The following is a 17,038-nucleotide window of genomic DNA, read 5'->3' on the forward strand; positions in this document are numbered from 1 at the left end:
ATTTAGACGATACTGATATGCGGATTGACCAGTGCATTGACATTAACAACTCTAATGTGAGAATTGTGTGCAAAACAAAAACCTAGCATACACAGTGAACAGATAAGTAAGTGTTTGTAGGAATATATGGATTACACTTTCCCCCGAACTACAAATTACTCTCAAGGTAAAAAATAAATAAAATATTGAGGCATTTTGGCAGTAATACCCTTCCATAGATAAATAAAAAGGACAAAAAAATAAATGTACATTTTAAAGAAATGTATGGTGAGTTACCCATGGTTGTTATGGCAATTGTCTGGCTACCATTGACATATACATTGTCAAAAAAAACGTTGTACTTAAGGAATTAAGTTGTTTAATGTTTGGTTCCCACTTTTATATAAAGTATAACTAAAACTACCAATCTTACCTGGTTGTAATTACATTGGCAGGTACATTGTTCACATTATTGTAAGAGTACTGTTGTCTGTTTTAACCCAATCAATTTCAGTTTGTTGCAAAATTTTTACACATGGAATTTGTATCCAGATTGATAAAATGTACCTACACTGAACCTGTCTGTGTAATTACATATATTTTTTAGACATTTAGCAGACACTCTAATCAAGAGTGATTTTTGGTAGTGAGTGCATACATTTTCCGACTTTTTTTTCATACTGGTCCCCTGTGGGAAACAAACCCACAACCCTGGCGTTGCAAGCACCATGCTCTACTAACTGAGTTATTAAGCGACGCTTAATAATGTGGGACTAACGTTTGAGTGTAATTCCTTTTAACACAGGCGGCAATCTTTTTGTTATTACCCTGCCTTCTAGCTTATCAAGATGTGCATGATTCATAAATCCATTATAGCAAAATGTTATCTATATAAACTTTTATTTGTTTTATACTGTTCTTATGTATTTTATATGACCCATTTTAAATTGTTACTTTTTTTTACTCCGTGTAGGTTTGTATTTCGATTTATATACATAAAATGCAATAAAGCAGTCAAAAACAACTCTCACTGCTTCCAATGCCTTCCATTATGAATTAATGAAAATGTAGTTTGCTGGAACACACTTCCTCATGACAAAATCAGCTCTGCTAAAGAAAAACAATCTCAGATTAAGTCTGTTTTTCCACATAAACAGACTCCGAAGTGCCTTTCTCCTGTCCTACGTCAAGTCCCAGAGGAGGGGGTCGTTGAAGTCCACAGACACAGTGGGAGGGCTATTACTGCAGATCCGTGGTTCAGGCACTGTGCCTCCTAACTGACAGAGTTGCACATACTGTAGGACAGGGGTAGCTCGAGAGGCCCTCGATGTCCTTGAAAGCCTGGTTAACAATGCGTCCCCTGCACTGGTCACAGTTGAAGTGTCCGCAGACCAGCTGAGTCTCAGAGGAGATGCAGCTCTGGCAGTGCGGTGGGTCGAGGCTCAGGGAAAGCCTACAGGTCTGAGGGCTAATCTCCTTGCTGGCAACATGTACCACTGTCGCCTCCGCTGGCAAGCTGTTTCAGGAGGATGAAGGAAACAAATGTCCATTACCTCTTAAAGTGTACAGTGAAAAAAAAAATGAATAAACTGCCATTCATTTCAGTGTTATAGTACACACTATACACTCACCTATGTATTTATTTTGACAGTGAAGCTTAAACTTTTAATTTGGCTCTATACTCCAGCATTTTGGAAGTGAGATCAAATGTTTTATATGATGCGACAGTACAAAATGTCACCTTTACTTTCAGGATATTTTCATATTTAACTATTTTCCCGTTTTAGAAATGAAAGCACTTTAAAATTTGACAACTCTAGTTCAACAAAGTGTCGAGTGAGTTAGAAAAAGAAAATGGTCAGGTCACCTCCATTCTAAAGCACTACATTTTAACCCAGGGTCCATACATTCAGTTAGTTTTGGTTGTGTGTCACCAGCTATAACTCAATGCATGTTTAAGGATTTTAGTCAGTTAAAGTTATGATAACCCAAAAGAAAGTTAACCATTAGAATATAGAGGAATATAAATTCCATGTACTTTTTACTACAACTCTCTTGTCTGAGCATTATACAGTTGAAGTCGGAAGTTTACATTCACTTAGGTTGGAGTCATTAAAACTAGTTTTTCAACCACTCCACAAATTTCTTGTAAACAAAATATAGTTTTGGCAAGTCAGTTAGGACATCTACTTTGTGCACGACACAAGTAATTTTTCCAACAATTGTTTACAGACAGATTATTTCACATATAGTTCACTGTATCACAATTCCAGTGGGTCAGAAGTTTACATACACTAAGTTGACTGTGCCTTTAAACAGCTTGGAAAATTCCAGAAAATTATGTCAAGGGTTTATAAGCTTCTGATAGGCTAATTGACATCATTTGAATCAATTGGTGGTGTACCTGTGGATGTATTTCAAGGAGCAATTTCCAAATGCCTGAAGGTACCACGTTCATCTGTACAAACAATAGTACTCAAGTATAAACACCATGGGACCACGCAGCTGTCATACCGCTCAGAAAGGAGACACCTTCTGTCTCCTGGAGATGAATGTACTTTGGTGTGAAAAGTGCAAATCAATCCCAACACAACAGCAAAGGACCTTGTGAAGATGCTGGAGGAAATGGACACAAAGGTATCTATATCCACAATAAAACGAGTCCTATATCAACATAACCTGAAAGGCCGCTCAGCAAGGAAGAAGCCACTGCTCCAAAACTGCCATAAAATAGCCAGACTACGGTTTGCAGCTGCTCATGGGGTCAAAGATCATACTTTTTGGAGAAATGTCCTCTGGTCTGATGAAACAAAAATAGAACTGTTTGGCCATAATGACAATCGTTATGTTTGGAGGAAAAAGAGGGACGCTTGCCAGCCGAAGAACACCATCCCAACCGTGAAGCACTGGGGTGGCAGCATCATATTGTGGGGGTGCTTTGCTGCAGGAGGGACTGGTGCAATCCACAAAATAGATGGCATCACGAGTAAGGACAATTATGTGGATATATTGGAGTTTGGTTGCAAATGGGTATTCCAAATGGACAATGACCTCAAGCATACTTCCAAAGTTGTGGCAAAATGGGTTAAGGACAACAAAGTCAAGGTATTGGAGTGGCCATCACAAAGCCCTGACCTCAATTCTGTAGATAATTTGTGGGCAGAACTGAAAAAGCATGTGCAAGCAAGGAGGCCTACAAACCTGACTCAGTTACACCAGCTCTGTCAGGAGGAATGGGCCAAAATTCACCTAACTTATTGTGGGAAGCTTGTGGAAGGCTACTCTAAACGTTTTACCCAAGTTAAACATTTTAAAGCCAATGCTACCAAATACTAATTGATTGTATGTAAACTTCTGATCTACTGGGAATGTGATGAAAGAAATAAACGCTGAAATTAATCATTCTCTCTACTATTATTCTGACATTTCACATTCTTAAAATAAAGTAGTGACTCTATCTGACCTAAGACAGGGACGTTTTACTCGTGATTAAATGTGAGGAATTGTGAAAAACTGAGTTTAAATGTATTTGGTTAAGGTGTATGTAAACTTCCAACTTCAACTGTGTATTTCGCAAAGTGGCAACCACTCACCCTTGAGCAGTTGCTTTTGCCCAAAGTAGAGGCAAATTGATGTCCAATGTGTTAACAACATTCATTTCTCAGAAGAAATGTTAAACTCTCTTTTTTCTGGAGGTAAAGTCATTGTCTTGTTTGTTGTCCGTGTTTTTCACTGAACCAATAAGCAGGGCAATAGGACGACACCAAGCCACATGTGCTGACATCCAATGTACATTTAACTCAAGTTGTTAATTATTCCTGTAACATTGACTTGAAACAACTAGTTAAGGTTCCAGTTAAGTGAACAATCTTGTTCTGAAACCAGAACAGCAAGATATGTGGCCACTTTATCTTATCCAGGATGTCACGTTCAAGTGAGAGGTAAACTTGAGGAGCAAGTTTTACTGTTGCAGGTGTTTCCATTAAAATGCAGTCACTGCTCGACCGCTATTGAACAACAGTTACACAGAAGTGCATAGCCTGAACCCAGAAAAGTCAGACATAATAAGAGATACAATTATAATACATTATGTCAAATAGGCAGAGACAAATGTATAGGCCTATGAAAAATGTTCCAATGTAGTTTACTTTTTTTATCCGGACCATATGGTATTTATTGAATGCTATGTTAAAGCCAAGATTTGCATATACATGTGACCCCTCTCAAATTCATGCACTGTGCTATAGATTCAAGAACATCCTCATCCACATGACAGTTGTAAGGTTCTGTATTTATTTTCTTAGTCAACCTTGTGTTCTGTTTCGTTGTATTCTTGAACGTAGCCCTGTTTCTTTGTCTTTCATTTTTGTTCATTGTTTTCACCTGTGTTAGTTACTCACCTGGTCTCATCAGCTCCTTATTTAGTTCAGTTCATTCTGTTTGTGCCTTTGAGGTATTGTTCATTTTGACTCTACTAATCCTTTTCTTAGCTTGTTTGTGAGAACCATTTATAGCCTTCAGTCCTATTCACCTGCCTGTTTACCTACCTGTGTATGACCATTGCCTGCCTGTGACCATGTTTCTTGCCTTCTGCAAAGGTGAAATAAACACCTGCCACGCTCTGCGCGTGAATCTACACTTTTTTCTCAATGAGTATTCTTTACAACAGTTTTGACCCTTTTATCTGTTTAGGCAAGTTATTATTGTTTGTAAACAATATAGTAATATAATAAAACATTATTTGGAATTATGATATGATAGGGTAAAACAGTTGAGCTCAATTTGTCAAAAATAAATATAGGCCTAAATCCTAGATTCCTAGACTGTACATACAGAGCCTTCAGAAAATATTCACACCCCTTGACCTTTTACACATTCTGTTTTACAGCCTGAATTTAAAATTGATTAAATTGAGATTGTGTGTCACTGATCTACACACAATATCTCATAATGTCAAAGCTGAATATTTTTTTTTAGAAATGTTTATAAATTAATTAAAAAATGAATAGCTGGAATGTCTTGAGTCAATAAGTATTCAACCCCTTTATTATAGCAAGCCTAAATAACTTCATGAGTAAAGATTTGCTTAACATGTCAGATACGTTGCATGGACCAACTCTGTGTGCAATAATGACGCTTAACATGATTTTGGAATGAAATGTTAAATGGCTAAGAAAACCGAGGATGGATCATCATTGTAGTCACTCCACAATACTTACCAAAGAAGAAAGCCTGTACAGAATACAAATATTCCAAAACATGCATCCTGTTTGCAATAATCTACTTAAGTAATGCTGCAAAAAAAGGTGGCAAAGAAATTAAATAAACTTTTTGTCCCGAATACAAAGCATTATGTTTGGGGAAAATCCAACACAACACATCACTGAGTGCCAGTCTAAAATATATTTTTTAAGCATGGTTGTGGCTGCATCATGTTAAGGGTATGCTGGGTAATTGGTAAGCCCTATGGAGTTTTTTTTGTGATAAAAAGAAAAGTAATGGAGCTAAGCATAGGCAAAATCCTAGAGGAAAACCTGGTTCAGTCTGCTTTCCAACAGACACTGGGAGAAAATCCACCTTTCAGCAGGACAATACCCTAAAACGCAAGGCCAAATGTACACAAGTTACTTGCCAAGACAACATTGAATGTTCCTGAGTGGACTAGTTACAGATTTGACTAAAATCATCTTGAAAGTCTATGGCAAGACTTGAAAATGGCTGTCTAGCAATGATCAACAACCAATTTGAAAGAGCTTTAAGAATTTTTGTAAAGAATAATGGGCAAATATTGCACAATCCAGGTTTGCAAATCTATGATATCCATGATATCAGCTGCATCTTGAACGAGCTCACCGTTGCAGACAGCCCGCCACCAGAGGGCGACTTTATCTAATCGCGTTCTTTGGTTTTGTCGGCTTGGTACCTTGCCCAGCAGATGAACATAACGCTGCCCTCACGCCGGATTTAACATGGCGGCGGGACCAATTTCGGAACGAAACCAAGGTAGATAAATCTTTATAACATACAATGAATTTCATCAAATGTAGCCATACGGGTAGTTTCAATCACATTTGAACGCATGGCTTGAACACTAGCTAAATTAAGTAGTTAGCCATATCCCCTTGCGTGTGTGACTGCATTCCATTGCCAAACGAAGCTAGCGAGCTTCATTCTCGTTTACTAGACAACGTTTGCCATATCTAACAAGCTAGCTATTTAGATACATAGACATGACATAAAAATAGAGATACAGGACATTACATGGAAATATCGCTAGCCATGTATTTGTATGTCCTGACGGACTCGTCAGATTTGTCTAGGTGTCTGCCGGGCTATGAATGGGTAGCTAGCTGGGTCATTCCTAGTATACGGTTTATTTTTAGGTCCCCAGGAATTTTTTGTTCATATTTAGTGTAAAATGTGTATTCCGAAAGGCATTAACTATAAGGCCAGATGTCCTTTACCTTAAAAATACAAAAATATGGATCCTGAAAAAGAATTATATGCATTTTAAACGCTTTGCCTGTGGCTGTAGCACATTATTTTGCCATGTCCAAAGTTGTCATTTACCAACTTCCACAATAAATATAAGTCGAATAGCAGAATACGCAAGATGCAATTTTGAAATGTGGTTGTGCATCAAGTTTCTCTTATGTAAATCACTGATAGTCACTCAATTAGCCTATGTCAGTATATATATATTTTTTAGATAGGTAACTTCGTTTAGCATCCAGCTATCTAAAGCTGTAACGTAAACTCACCCCATTCCGTACAAATGTGTGCAACCGCAACATTCAAACGAGGCTACAAAGAAAACTAATGGGACTGTGTTGACTTCAAAATCTGGGGTGTGAACTAGGTTTCTATTCATGCGTTGATCGACATGGTAATGGCTCTATAGTATTGGAGGACCGATAGGACCAACTCTCTTCTCTGTATACATCAATGAGGTCGCTCTTGCTGCTGGTGAGTCTCTGATCCACCTCTACGCAGACGACACCATTCTGTATACTTCTGGCCCTTCTTTGGCCACTGTGTTAACCCTCCAGGCAAGCTTCAATGCCATACAACTCTCCTTCTGTGGCCTCCAATTGCTCTTAAATACAAGTAAAACTAAATGCATGCTCTTCAACCGATCTCTACCTGCACCTACCCGCCTGTCCAACATCACTACTCTGGACGGCTCTGACTTAGAATACGTGGACAACTACAAATACTTAGGTGTCTGGTTAGACTGTAAACTCTCCTTCCAGACCCATATCAAACATCTCCAATCCAAAGTTAAATCTAGAATTGGCTTCCTATTTCGCAACAAAGCATCCTTCACTCGTGCTGCCAAACATACCCTTGTAAAACTGACCATCCTACCAATCGTCGACTTTGGCGATGTCATTTACAAAATAGCCTCCAATAAATTGGATGCAGTCTATCACAGTGCAATCCGTTTTGTCACCAAAGCCCCATATACTACCCACCATTGCGACCTGTACGCTCTCGTTGGCTGGCCCTTGCTTCGTACTCGTCGCCAAACCCACTGGCTCCATGTCATCTACAAGACCCTGCTAGGTAAAGTCCCCCCTTATCTCAGCTCGCTGGTCACCATAGCATCTCCCACCTGTAGCACACACTCCAGCAGGTATATCTCTCTAGTCACCCCCAAAACCAATTCTTTCTTTGGCCGCCTCTCCTTCCTGTTCTCTGCTGCCAATGACTGGAACGAACTACAAAAATCTCTGAGACTGGAAACACTTATCTCCCTCACTAGCTTTAAGCACCAACTGTCAGAGCAGCTCACAGATTACTGCACCTGTACATAGCCCACCTATAATTTAGCCCAAACAACTACCTCTTTCCCTACTGTATTTAATTAATTAATTTTTTTTGCTCCTTTGCACCCCATTATTCTTATTTCTACTTTGCACATTCTTCCATTGCAAATCTACCATTCCAGTGTTTTACTTGCTATATTGTATTTACTTTGCCACCATGGCCTTTTTTTTGCCTTTACCTCCCTTCTCACCTCATTTGCTCACATCATATATAGACTTGTTTATACTGTATAATTGACTGTATGTTTGTTTTACTCCATGTGTAACTCTGTCGTTGTATCTGTCGAACTGCTTTGCTTTATCTTGGCCAGGTCGCAATTGTAAATGAGAACTTGTTCTCAACTTGCCTACCTGGTTAAATAAAGGTGAAATAAATAAATTGGAGAAAAGTTTAAAAAACGGACCCTCCGTCACATCTTGATGTGTCATGTCGTAACGTACAGCACGCATAAAGCAACTATTTCTGTCTTACAATCTCTCTCCACCAGGTGTAGCACTTCTATCATTCTTTAAAAACATGAAATGGACAGTGATGGGTTAAGGGGGGATACCTAGTAATTTTTTCCGTCATCATTGCATGCGATCATCATTCTCAAAGCCGCTGTTTACTTCTAAGATCACTTTAGCACCGCCCCAAAAGCCCGATTCAAATTCGACACAAACCTTCAAATAGGTATGCAATGACACATTATATAAACTCTTTATATTGTTTTATTTACATTTTAGAGGCGATAAGTTGGACAGATCGAATGAAAAAAAGCAATTTTCCCACACAACATCTCTCCTTCTAGCTATCATGCATTAGTTTCGCTTCCCCACCCGCCATTTTTAAAAAGACCCGACGGGGCTCATTGCCTGCTTGAATTATGCAGAAACGGGCAGCGTTTAGGTCACGTAATTGACTCTGTTGGGAAGGGGAGAAATTGTGCTTTACAATAGTATTGACATTACAGTTGATCTGGAAGTATTATGTTTTTGGGGCGCTAAAATAAGGGCAATTCTACGGACCAAGGCGATGTACGAGTTTACGTTAGTAATCAAGGTCGAATCAGAGCCTGGGGGGCCCCCATTGACTTTGTTAGTCAGTCTCACTCAGATATCATATAAAAAAAACGGTAAACATTTTTCTCCACCCTATGGCAAAATCTGTAGAATTTCAGGAAATTATATGTTAAACGGTGTTGATTTACAGGGTAAGCCATAGCAGTAAAGTGCCCCTGGAGTAATTAGGGTCAAGTGCCTTGTTCAAGGGCATATTGACAGATTTTTCACCTAGTCGGCTTTGGGATTAGAATCAGCAAACTTTCAGGTACTGGCCCAACACTCTTAACACTGGGCTGCCTGCCACTTCTATTCCCTGTCTTTGGCAACACTGCCCATTTTGCAGGGTTTGTTCTAGTGAACCACCACAGACGGGATGTAAAAATAGTAGATTTACAGCTTTCTTGTGCATTGCTCGGTTATGTAATAGGAACTGATTATGTACATGGGTAAGGTGTTGCTAAAAACAGGTAACGTTAGTCATTTCAGGGCAACTTGAAATATCTCGTATGGCAAGGTCTTCTGTTTGGGTTTATACACATCCACTTAACAACCATGTTGTTATGTTATTGCTACCATGCTGTGTTGTCATGTGTTGTTGCCTTGCAATGTTGTTGTTTTTAGGTCTGTCTTTAGTGTCTGTAGTGTTGTGATGTGTGTTTTGTTCTATATTTATATTGTATTTATTTTTTAAATGTTTAATCCCAGGCCCCTGTCCCCGCTGGAGGCCTTTTGGTAGGCCGTCATTGTAAATAAGAATTTGTTCTTAACTAACTTACCTAGTTAAATAAATAAAACTGTGGTTTTGCTCTCGATCACTTTAGATGCCACCGTTTATGTGGGGGGTCTGGATGAGAAAGTGGCAGAGCCACTGCTGTGGGAGCTCTTCCTACAGGCTGGGCCTGTGGTCAACACACACATGCCCAAAGACAGAGTCACGGGACAACACCAAGGTAAGTAACACACTCATAAACCACACATTGGAAACAAAACTGACACATTCTACCATCGGTAAGACCAATAAAATGTGGTGAGGTGGCACACATGTTTGCAAATAGGAACTGTGTAGAAATAGCCTATACAAAAAAGACAGATCATTGTAGATTATAAACACTGACAGAAATTGCTCCTGGTAGTATTCAGGGGTTGTGTTAGAATTCAGAGATCTACATTTTCAATACGCAGACCATACAAAAATCTGCATATTAAACCTTTTCACCTGCGTTTTATATTAAAAGTTGTATTTCAGATAACACATTAGTGCAACACATTTGGAAGAAAATGGCTTAATTTTCATCATATGACAACAGAAGTGCAACGCTGTTTGGCTAGCAGCCATACAAGTAAATGAGCTTACAATGAAAAAGCAAGGTATTTTTTTGCTTAAACGATGCATGGCCGTCCTATTTATGTTAATCATCGAAAGATTGCATCCCAGCTACATTTCCTAATGTTTTGCTTGAAGTTAATCTTGCATTTTATCAGAGAAAATTAGGTCACGCTGCGAAAAGTACCAGAAAAAAGTAGCTACACATAAGTCAGAGCGCTGCCTGCTGATAGAATGCCCTTTGGTGAATTCTCATCCAATTAGAGAAGTGCAACTGAAGCACAAAATATGTCTGATGCCGAGCAGAAATTACAATAGGAACATTTTGTGGTCTGCGTTTACAATACACAGCACGATATTTGTTATGTTTTATCTTTTGTGAAAAACGCAGAATTCTGCTTAATTACACTGAACAAAAATATAAACACAACATGCAACCATTTCAAAGATTTTACTGAGTTACAGTTCATATAAGACAATCAGACCATTTTAAATAAATTCATTAGGCCCTAATCTATTGATTTCATGACTGGGAACACAGATATGCAGAAGCTAAGGTAACTGAACTAAGTGACTATCACCCCGTAGCACTCACTTCTGTCATCATGAAGTGCTTTGAGAGACTAGTCAAGGATCATATCACCTCCACCCTACCTGATACCCCAGACCCACTCCAATTTGCTTACTGCCCTAATAGGTCCACAGACGACGCAATCGCCATCACACTGCACACTGCCCTATCCCATCTGGACAAGAGGAATACCTATGTAGGAATGTTTAACACCATAGTTCCCTCCAAACCCGTCAGTAAGCTCGAGACCCACCCCGCTTTGTTTAACTGGGTCCTGAACATTCTGACGGGTCCCCCCAGATGGTGAAAGTAGGAAACATCTCCACCACGCTGATCCTCAATACTGGGGCCCCACAAGGGTGCGTTCTCAGCCCTCTCCTGTATTCCCTGTTCACCCATGACTGTGTGGCCATGCATGTCTCCAACTCAATCAAGTTTGCAGACAACACTACAGTGGTAGGGTTGATTACCAACAATGATGAGATGGCCTACAGGGAGGAGGTGAGGTCCCTCGGAGTGTGATGTCAGTAGAATAATCTCTCACTCATTGTCAACAAAACAAAGGAGATGATCGTGGACTTCAGGAAACAGCAGAGGGAGCACCCCATCCACATCGATGGGACAGCAGTGGAGAAGGTGGAAAGTCTTTAGTTCCTACACATCACGGACAAACTGAAATGGTCCACTCACACAGACAGCGTGGTGAAGAAGGCGCAACAGCGCCTCTTCAACCTCAGGAGGCTGAAGAAATTTGACTTCACTTAAAACACTCGCAAACTATTACAGATGCTCAATCGAGAGCATCCTGTCAGGCTGTATCGCCACCTGGTACGACAACTGCACTGCCCTCAACCCCAAGGCTCTCCAGAGGGTACTGCGGTCTGCACAACACATCACCGGGAGCAAATTACCTACTCTCCAGGACACCTACAGAACCCGATGTCACAGGAAGGCCAAAAAGATCATCAAGGACAACAACCACCCGAACCACTGCCTGTTCACCCCACTATCATCCATAAGGTGAGGTCAGTACAGGTGCATTAAAGCTGGGACCGAGAGACTGAAAAACAGCTTTTATCTCAAGGCCATCAGACTGTAAAACAGCCATCACTAACATAGAGAGGCTGCTGCCAACATACACACTCAAATCTCTGGCCACTTTATTAAATTGATTTAATAAAGGTGTCACTAGTCACTTTAAATAACGCCACTTTAATAATGTTTACATATCCTACATTACTAATCTCATATGTACATACACCATAGCCAAATACATTTAAACTCAATTTTTCACAATTCCTAACATTTAATCATAGTAAAAATTTGCTGTCTTAGGTCAGTTAGGATCAAAACATTATTTTAAGAATGTGAAATTTCAGAATAATAGTAGAGCGATTTATTTCAGCTTTTATTTCTTTCATCACATTGCCAGTGGGTCATAAGTTTACATACACTTAATTAGTATTTGGTAGCATTGCCTTTTTAAATTGTTTAACTTGGGTCAAATGTTTCGGGTAGCCTTCCACAAGCTTCCCACAATAAGTTGGGTGGATTTTGGCCCATTCCTCCTGACAGAGCTGGTGTAACTGAGTCAGGTTTGTGGGCCTCCTTGCTAACACATGATTTTTCAGTTCTGCCCAGAAATGTTCTATAGGATTGAGGTCAGGGCTTTGTGATGGCCACTCCAATACCTTGACTTTGTTGTCCTTAAGCTATTTTGCCACAACTTTGGAAGTATGCTTGGGGTCATTGTCCATTTGGATGAACCATTTGCAACCAAACTTTAACTTCCTTGCTGAGTGGCCTTTCAGGTTATGTCGATATAGGACTCGTTTTTACTGTGGATATAGATACTTTTGTCTCTGTTTCCTCCAGCATGTTCACAAGGTCCTTTGCTGCTGTTTTGGGATTGATTTGCACTTTTCGCACCAAAGTACATTCATCTCCAGGAGACAGAAAGCTTCTCCTTCCTGAGCGGTATGATGACTGCGTGGTCCTATGGTGTTTATACTTGCGTACTGTAGTTTGTGCAGATTAACGTGGTACCTTCAGGCGTTTGGAAATTGCTCCCAAGAATGAACCAGACTTGTGGTGGTCTACAATTTGTTTTCTGAGGTCTTGGCTATTTTATTTAAATTTTCCCATGATGTCAAGCGAAGAGGAACTGAATTTATAGGTAGGCCTTGAAATACATCCACAGGGACACCTCCAATTGACTCAAATTATGTCAATTAGCCTATCAGGAGCTTCTAAAATGACAATCTTCAGGAATTTTCCAAGCTGTTTAAAGGCACAGTCAACTTAGTGTATGTAAACTTCTAACCCACTAGAATTGTGATACAGTGAATTATAAGTGAAATAATCTGTCTGTAAAACAATTGTTGGAAAAATGACTTATGTCATGCACAAAGTCCTAACCGACTTGCCAAAACTATAGTTTGTTAACAAGAAATTTGTGGAGTGGTTGAAAAACAAGTTTTTTTGACTCCGACCTAAGTGTATGTAAACTTCCGACTTCAACTGTATATACTGTATTCTATACCATCTACTGCGTCTTGCCTATGCCGCACGGCCATCGCTCATCCGTATATTTATATGTACGTAGTCTTATTCATCCTTTACATTTGTGTGTATGTATACAAGTTAGTTGTTTTGAATTTGTTAAGATTACTTGTTAGATATTACTGCACTGTCGGAACTAGAAGCACAAGCATGTCGCTACACTCACATTAACATCTCCTAACCATGTGTATGTGACCAATACATTTTGACATGATTTGGTCACAGATATTATTATTTATTTTTTTGCATGGATAAGAACCAGTCAGTATGTGGTGTGACCACCATTTGCCTCATGCAACGCGACACATCTCCTTTACATAGAATTGATCAGGCTGTTGATTGTGACCTGTGGAATGTTTTCCCGCCCCTCTTCAATGGCTGTGCGAAGTTGCTGGATATTGGCTTGAACTGGAACACACTGTCGCACAGGTCAATCCAGAGCGTCCCAAACATGCTCAATGGAGCATTGGACATGGAGATAAAGTATCTTGTCACAGTATCTCTGTGCATTGAAATGCCATCGATAAAATGCAATTGTGTTCATTGTCTGTGGTTTATGCCTGCCCATACCATAACCACACATCCATCATGGGGGCACTCTGTCCATCAGCAAACCGCTCGACCCACACAACATCATATACACTGTTTTCTAGTTGCCCGGTACAGTTGAAACCGGAATTCATCTATGAAGAGCGCACTCCTCCAACGTGCCAGTGGCCATCAAAGGTGAGCTTTTGCCCACTGAAGTCGGGTACGACGCCAAACTGCAGTCAGGTCAAGACCCTGGTGAGGATGACGAGCACATAGATGAGCTATCATGAGACTGTTTCTGACAGTTTGTGCAGAAATTCTTTGGTTGTGCAAACCCACAGTTTCCTCAGCTGTCCCGGTGAGTGGTCTCAGATGGTACCGCAGGTGAAGAGGAGGAGGTTGAGGTCCTGGGCTGGCATGGTTACACGTGGTATGAGGCCAGTTGGACTTTCTGCCAAATTCTCTAAAACAACAAAGGCGGCTTATGGTAGCGAAATGAACATTAAATGATTTGGCAACAGCTCTGGTTGATATTCCTGCAGTCAGCATGCCAATTGCGCGCTCCCTCAACTTGAAACATCTGTGGCACTGTGTTGTGTGACAACACTGCAAAGTTTAGAGTGGCCTTTTATTGTCCCCAGCACAAGATGCACTTGTGTAATGATAATACTGTTTAATCAGCTTCTTGAAATTCCAGACCTGTCGGGTGGATGGATTATCTTGGTAAAGGAGAAATGCTCACTAACAGGGATGCACAAAATGTAAGAAATAAGCTTTTTGGCTTTTGGAACATATCTGGTATCTTTTATTTCAGCTCATAAAACATGGGACCAACACTTTATATTTGTGTTCAGTGTATGAAGGGTATTGAATTGAATAGGTCTATGCTATGAATGCAAACCCCACACTTGATGTCACGTGGTATTTGGAGACTCTTTTAGCGACAAATAGCCTGTCAATAGTGCTGATCAGAAAATACTTTAACAGTTATACTTGCATGTTATTTGCTCTGTCCCCCCCCCCCCCCCCTGCTCCATAAGGCTATGGCTTTGTTGAGTTCCTCAGTGAAGAGGATGCGGACTATGCTATCAAGATTATGAACATGATTAAACTATACGGAAAGCCCATCCGTGTCAACAAGGCCTCAGCACACAACAAAAACCTGGATGTGGGCGCAAACATCTTCATTGGTAACCTAGACCCGGAGATTGACGAGAAACTCCTCTATGACACGTTCAGTGCCTTTGGGGTCATACTCCAGACGCCCAAGATCATGCGCGACCCGGACACTGGCAACTCCAAGGGCTACGCCTTCATCAACTTTGCCAGTTTCGACGCCTCTGACGCAGCCATCGAGGCCATGAACGGCCAGTACCTGTGCAACCGCCCCATTACAGTGTCATATGCCTTCAAGAAGGACTCCAAGGGCGAGCGGCACGGCTCAGCCGCTGAACGCCTCCTAGCAGCTCAAAACCCGCTTTCGCAGGCCGATCGGCCGCATCAGCTATTTGCAGATGCACCGCCTCCCCCCTCTGCCTCGACCCCTGTCCTCACCACCCTGGGAGCCGGGATGCCCATGCCTGGTAAGTGTGCGTGCAAGTGGGTGCACCAGGGTAGAAGAATTTCAGCTTCCAAAATCCTTTGTGTATTTTGTGGGTGTACTTAGATAGGATCACTATTTGCCTTGTATAGCTTAGCCAAATATTGTGCTCTGTAGATTTGTAAGAATGTCAAAAACTTGATTTTCCTCACAATTTGAAAGTTTTTTATGTTGGCTTCACAATAACTTGACTAATAACTTCAGTAACACATCTACATCAGTTCATTTAAATTCAACTTTACAAAATGTGCAATTTCTCTCTCTTTCTCGGATCTTAATTTCCAGGCATGCCCCCTCCTGGTGCCTTCCCTCCTGTGCCACCCCCCGGATCCATGCCTCCTGGTATGCCCCCTGGCATGCCCCCCGCCCCAGGGACACCAGGACCCCAGGGAGGGGGCTCAGGCCCCCCACCTGGCCCACCACCCTTCCACCAGGGCATGCACCCGGGTAAGTCACTCACCATGACCATATCATTGTAATGAGTACAACTGTCAGGAAGGTTTTCCCAGATTGTAGTGTGTGGAATTGTAAGTTAGTGCTACTTCTGCTACTTCTGGTTAAAGAAAGAGAGCTTATTGTGTGTGATGATTTAGCTGACTATTTTATCCAAAGCAACTTAGTCATGCATGCATACATTTTGCATATGGGTGTTCCCGGGAATCAAACTCACTATCCTGGTGTTGCAAGCGCCATGCTCTACCAATTAAGCTACTGAGGCCCACCACCAATGATATTGTTCATATCCAACAGGAATGCCCCAGATGCCCATGCATCCTCATGGCCATCCCCCGGGTATGGTGCCTCCACCGGGCCCCCCAGGATCCAACCAGCACCGGGCACCTCCACCCCCCGGCATGCCCCCTCATCCACACATGGGCATGCCACCGAGAGGGCCCTATGGGCATCCCATGGGTGAGTGATGTGCCTTCACAAGGCTAGGGATAAGCTGATAGGAGATTTCAACTCCTATCAGTTGAAATCTCCTATCAGTTGAATAATTGCCTTTTAGTTGACTCCTGATTCATGCAAAACATGTCATTACTTTTGGTTATGTTACTATTCTGTTTCTTAGAGTCAGCATTTGGTACTTCCATTTTGGACTTTTACAAAATGTATGTAGTTGTAAACAAACACTGTTTAGCTTCAAAACATTTTGACAAATGTATCTAAAGGGAAACAATAAATAAATACATTAATTTGATATCCTTGTTGAAATGTTCTGCTTGCTCTGAGATGATATATCATTGTGTGAATTCTCCCCATCCACACAGGTCACCCCATGCATCCAGGCATGAGAGGACCCCCTCCTCCCATGCCCCCACCAGGCTACGGTGGGGGTCCCCCTCGTCCACCTCCGTTTGGTTTCCAGAGGGGGCCTCCAATGCCACCGAGGCCCCCCGGCGGCCCACCTCGAGGTCCCATGAGAGGACCAATGCCCCCATAGACTACGGAAAACCACTGCAAGGCGCATGACCATGCTTTTTTTTAGTTCTATTCCAGATTACAATTTAGATACATGGTGTTCAATTTTTTTGTATGTTTTTTTCTTCACTGTACAGATGCCAAACCTGCAAGGAATAAAGGTTTTAATACAACAA

General features: G+C 41.1%; 1 protein-coding gene across 1 annotated transcript; it reads left to right on the forward strand.

The window, feature by feature from the left end:
• Positions 1-5,914: 5,914 nt before the first annotated feature.
• LOC139373552 (splicing factor 3B subunit 4-like) lies at positions 5,915-17,038 on the forward strand. Its single transcript, XM_071114198.1, has 6 exons — positions 5,915-5,982; positions 9,674-9,802; positions 14,881-15,423; positions 15,726-15,887; positions 16,191-16,352; positions 16,712-17,038. The coding sequence occupies exons 1-6, from the start codon at positions 5,949-5,951 to the stop codon at positions 16,882-16,884; spliced, it is 1,203 nt and encodes a 400-aa protein (XP_070970299.1). The 5' UTR covers positions 5,915-5,948; the 3' UTR covers positions 16,885-17,038.

Source organism: Oncorhynchus clarkii, chromosome 18, assembly GCF_045791955.1.
Source record: "Oncorhynchus clarkii lewisi isolate Uvic-CL-2024 chromosome 18, UVic_Ocla_1.0, whole genome shotgun sequence".
Classification (NCBI taxonomy): Eukaryota; Metazoa; Chordata; class Actinopteri; order Salmoniformes; family Salmonidae; genus Oncorhynchus; species Oncorhynchus clarkii.

What these genes read in the sequence shown, in the direction of transcription:
- LOC139373552 (XM_071114198.1), top strand. Translation starts at nt 5,949, where the DNA reads ATGGCGGCGGGACCAATTTCGGAACGAAACCAAG. An exon ending in AATTTCGGAACGAAACCAAG is followed by an intron (nt 5,983 to 9,673) that starts GTAGATAAATCT and finishes CGATCACTTTAG; the next exon opens with ATGCCACCGTTTATGTGGGG. An exon ending in GCCCTATGGGCATCCCATGG is followed by an intron (nt 16,353 to 16,711) that starts GTGAGTGATGTG and finishes CCATCCACACAG; the next exon opens with GTCACCCCATGCATCCAGGC.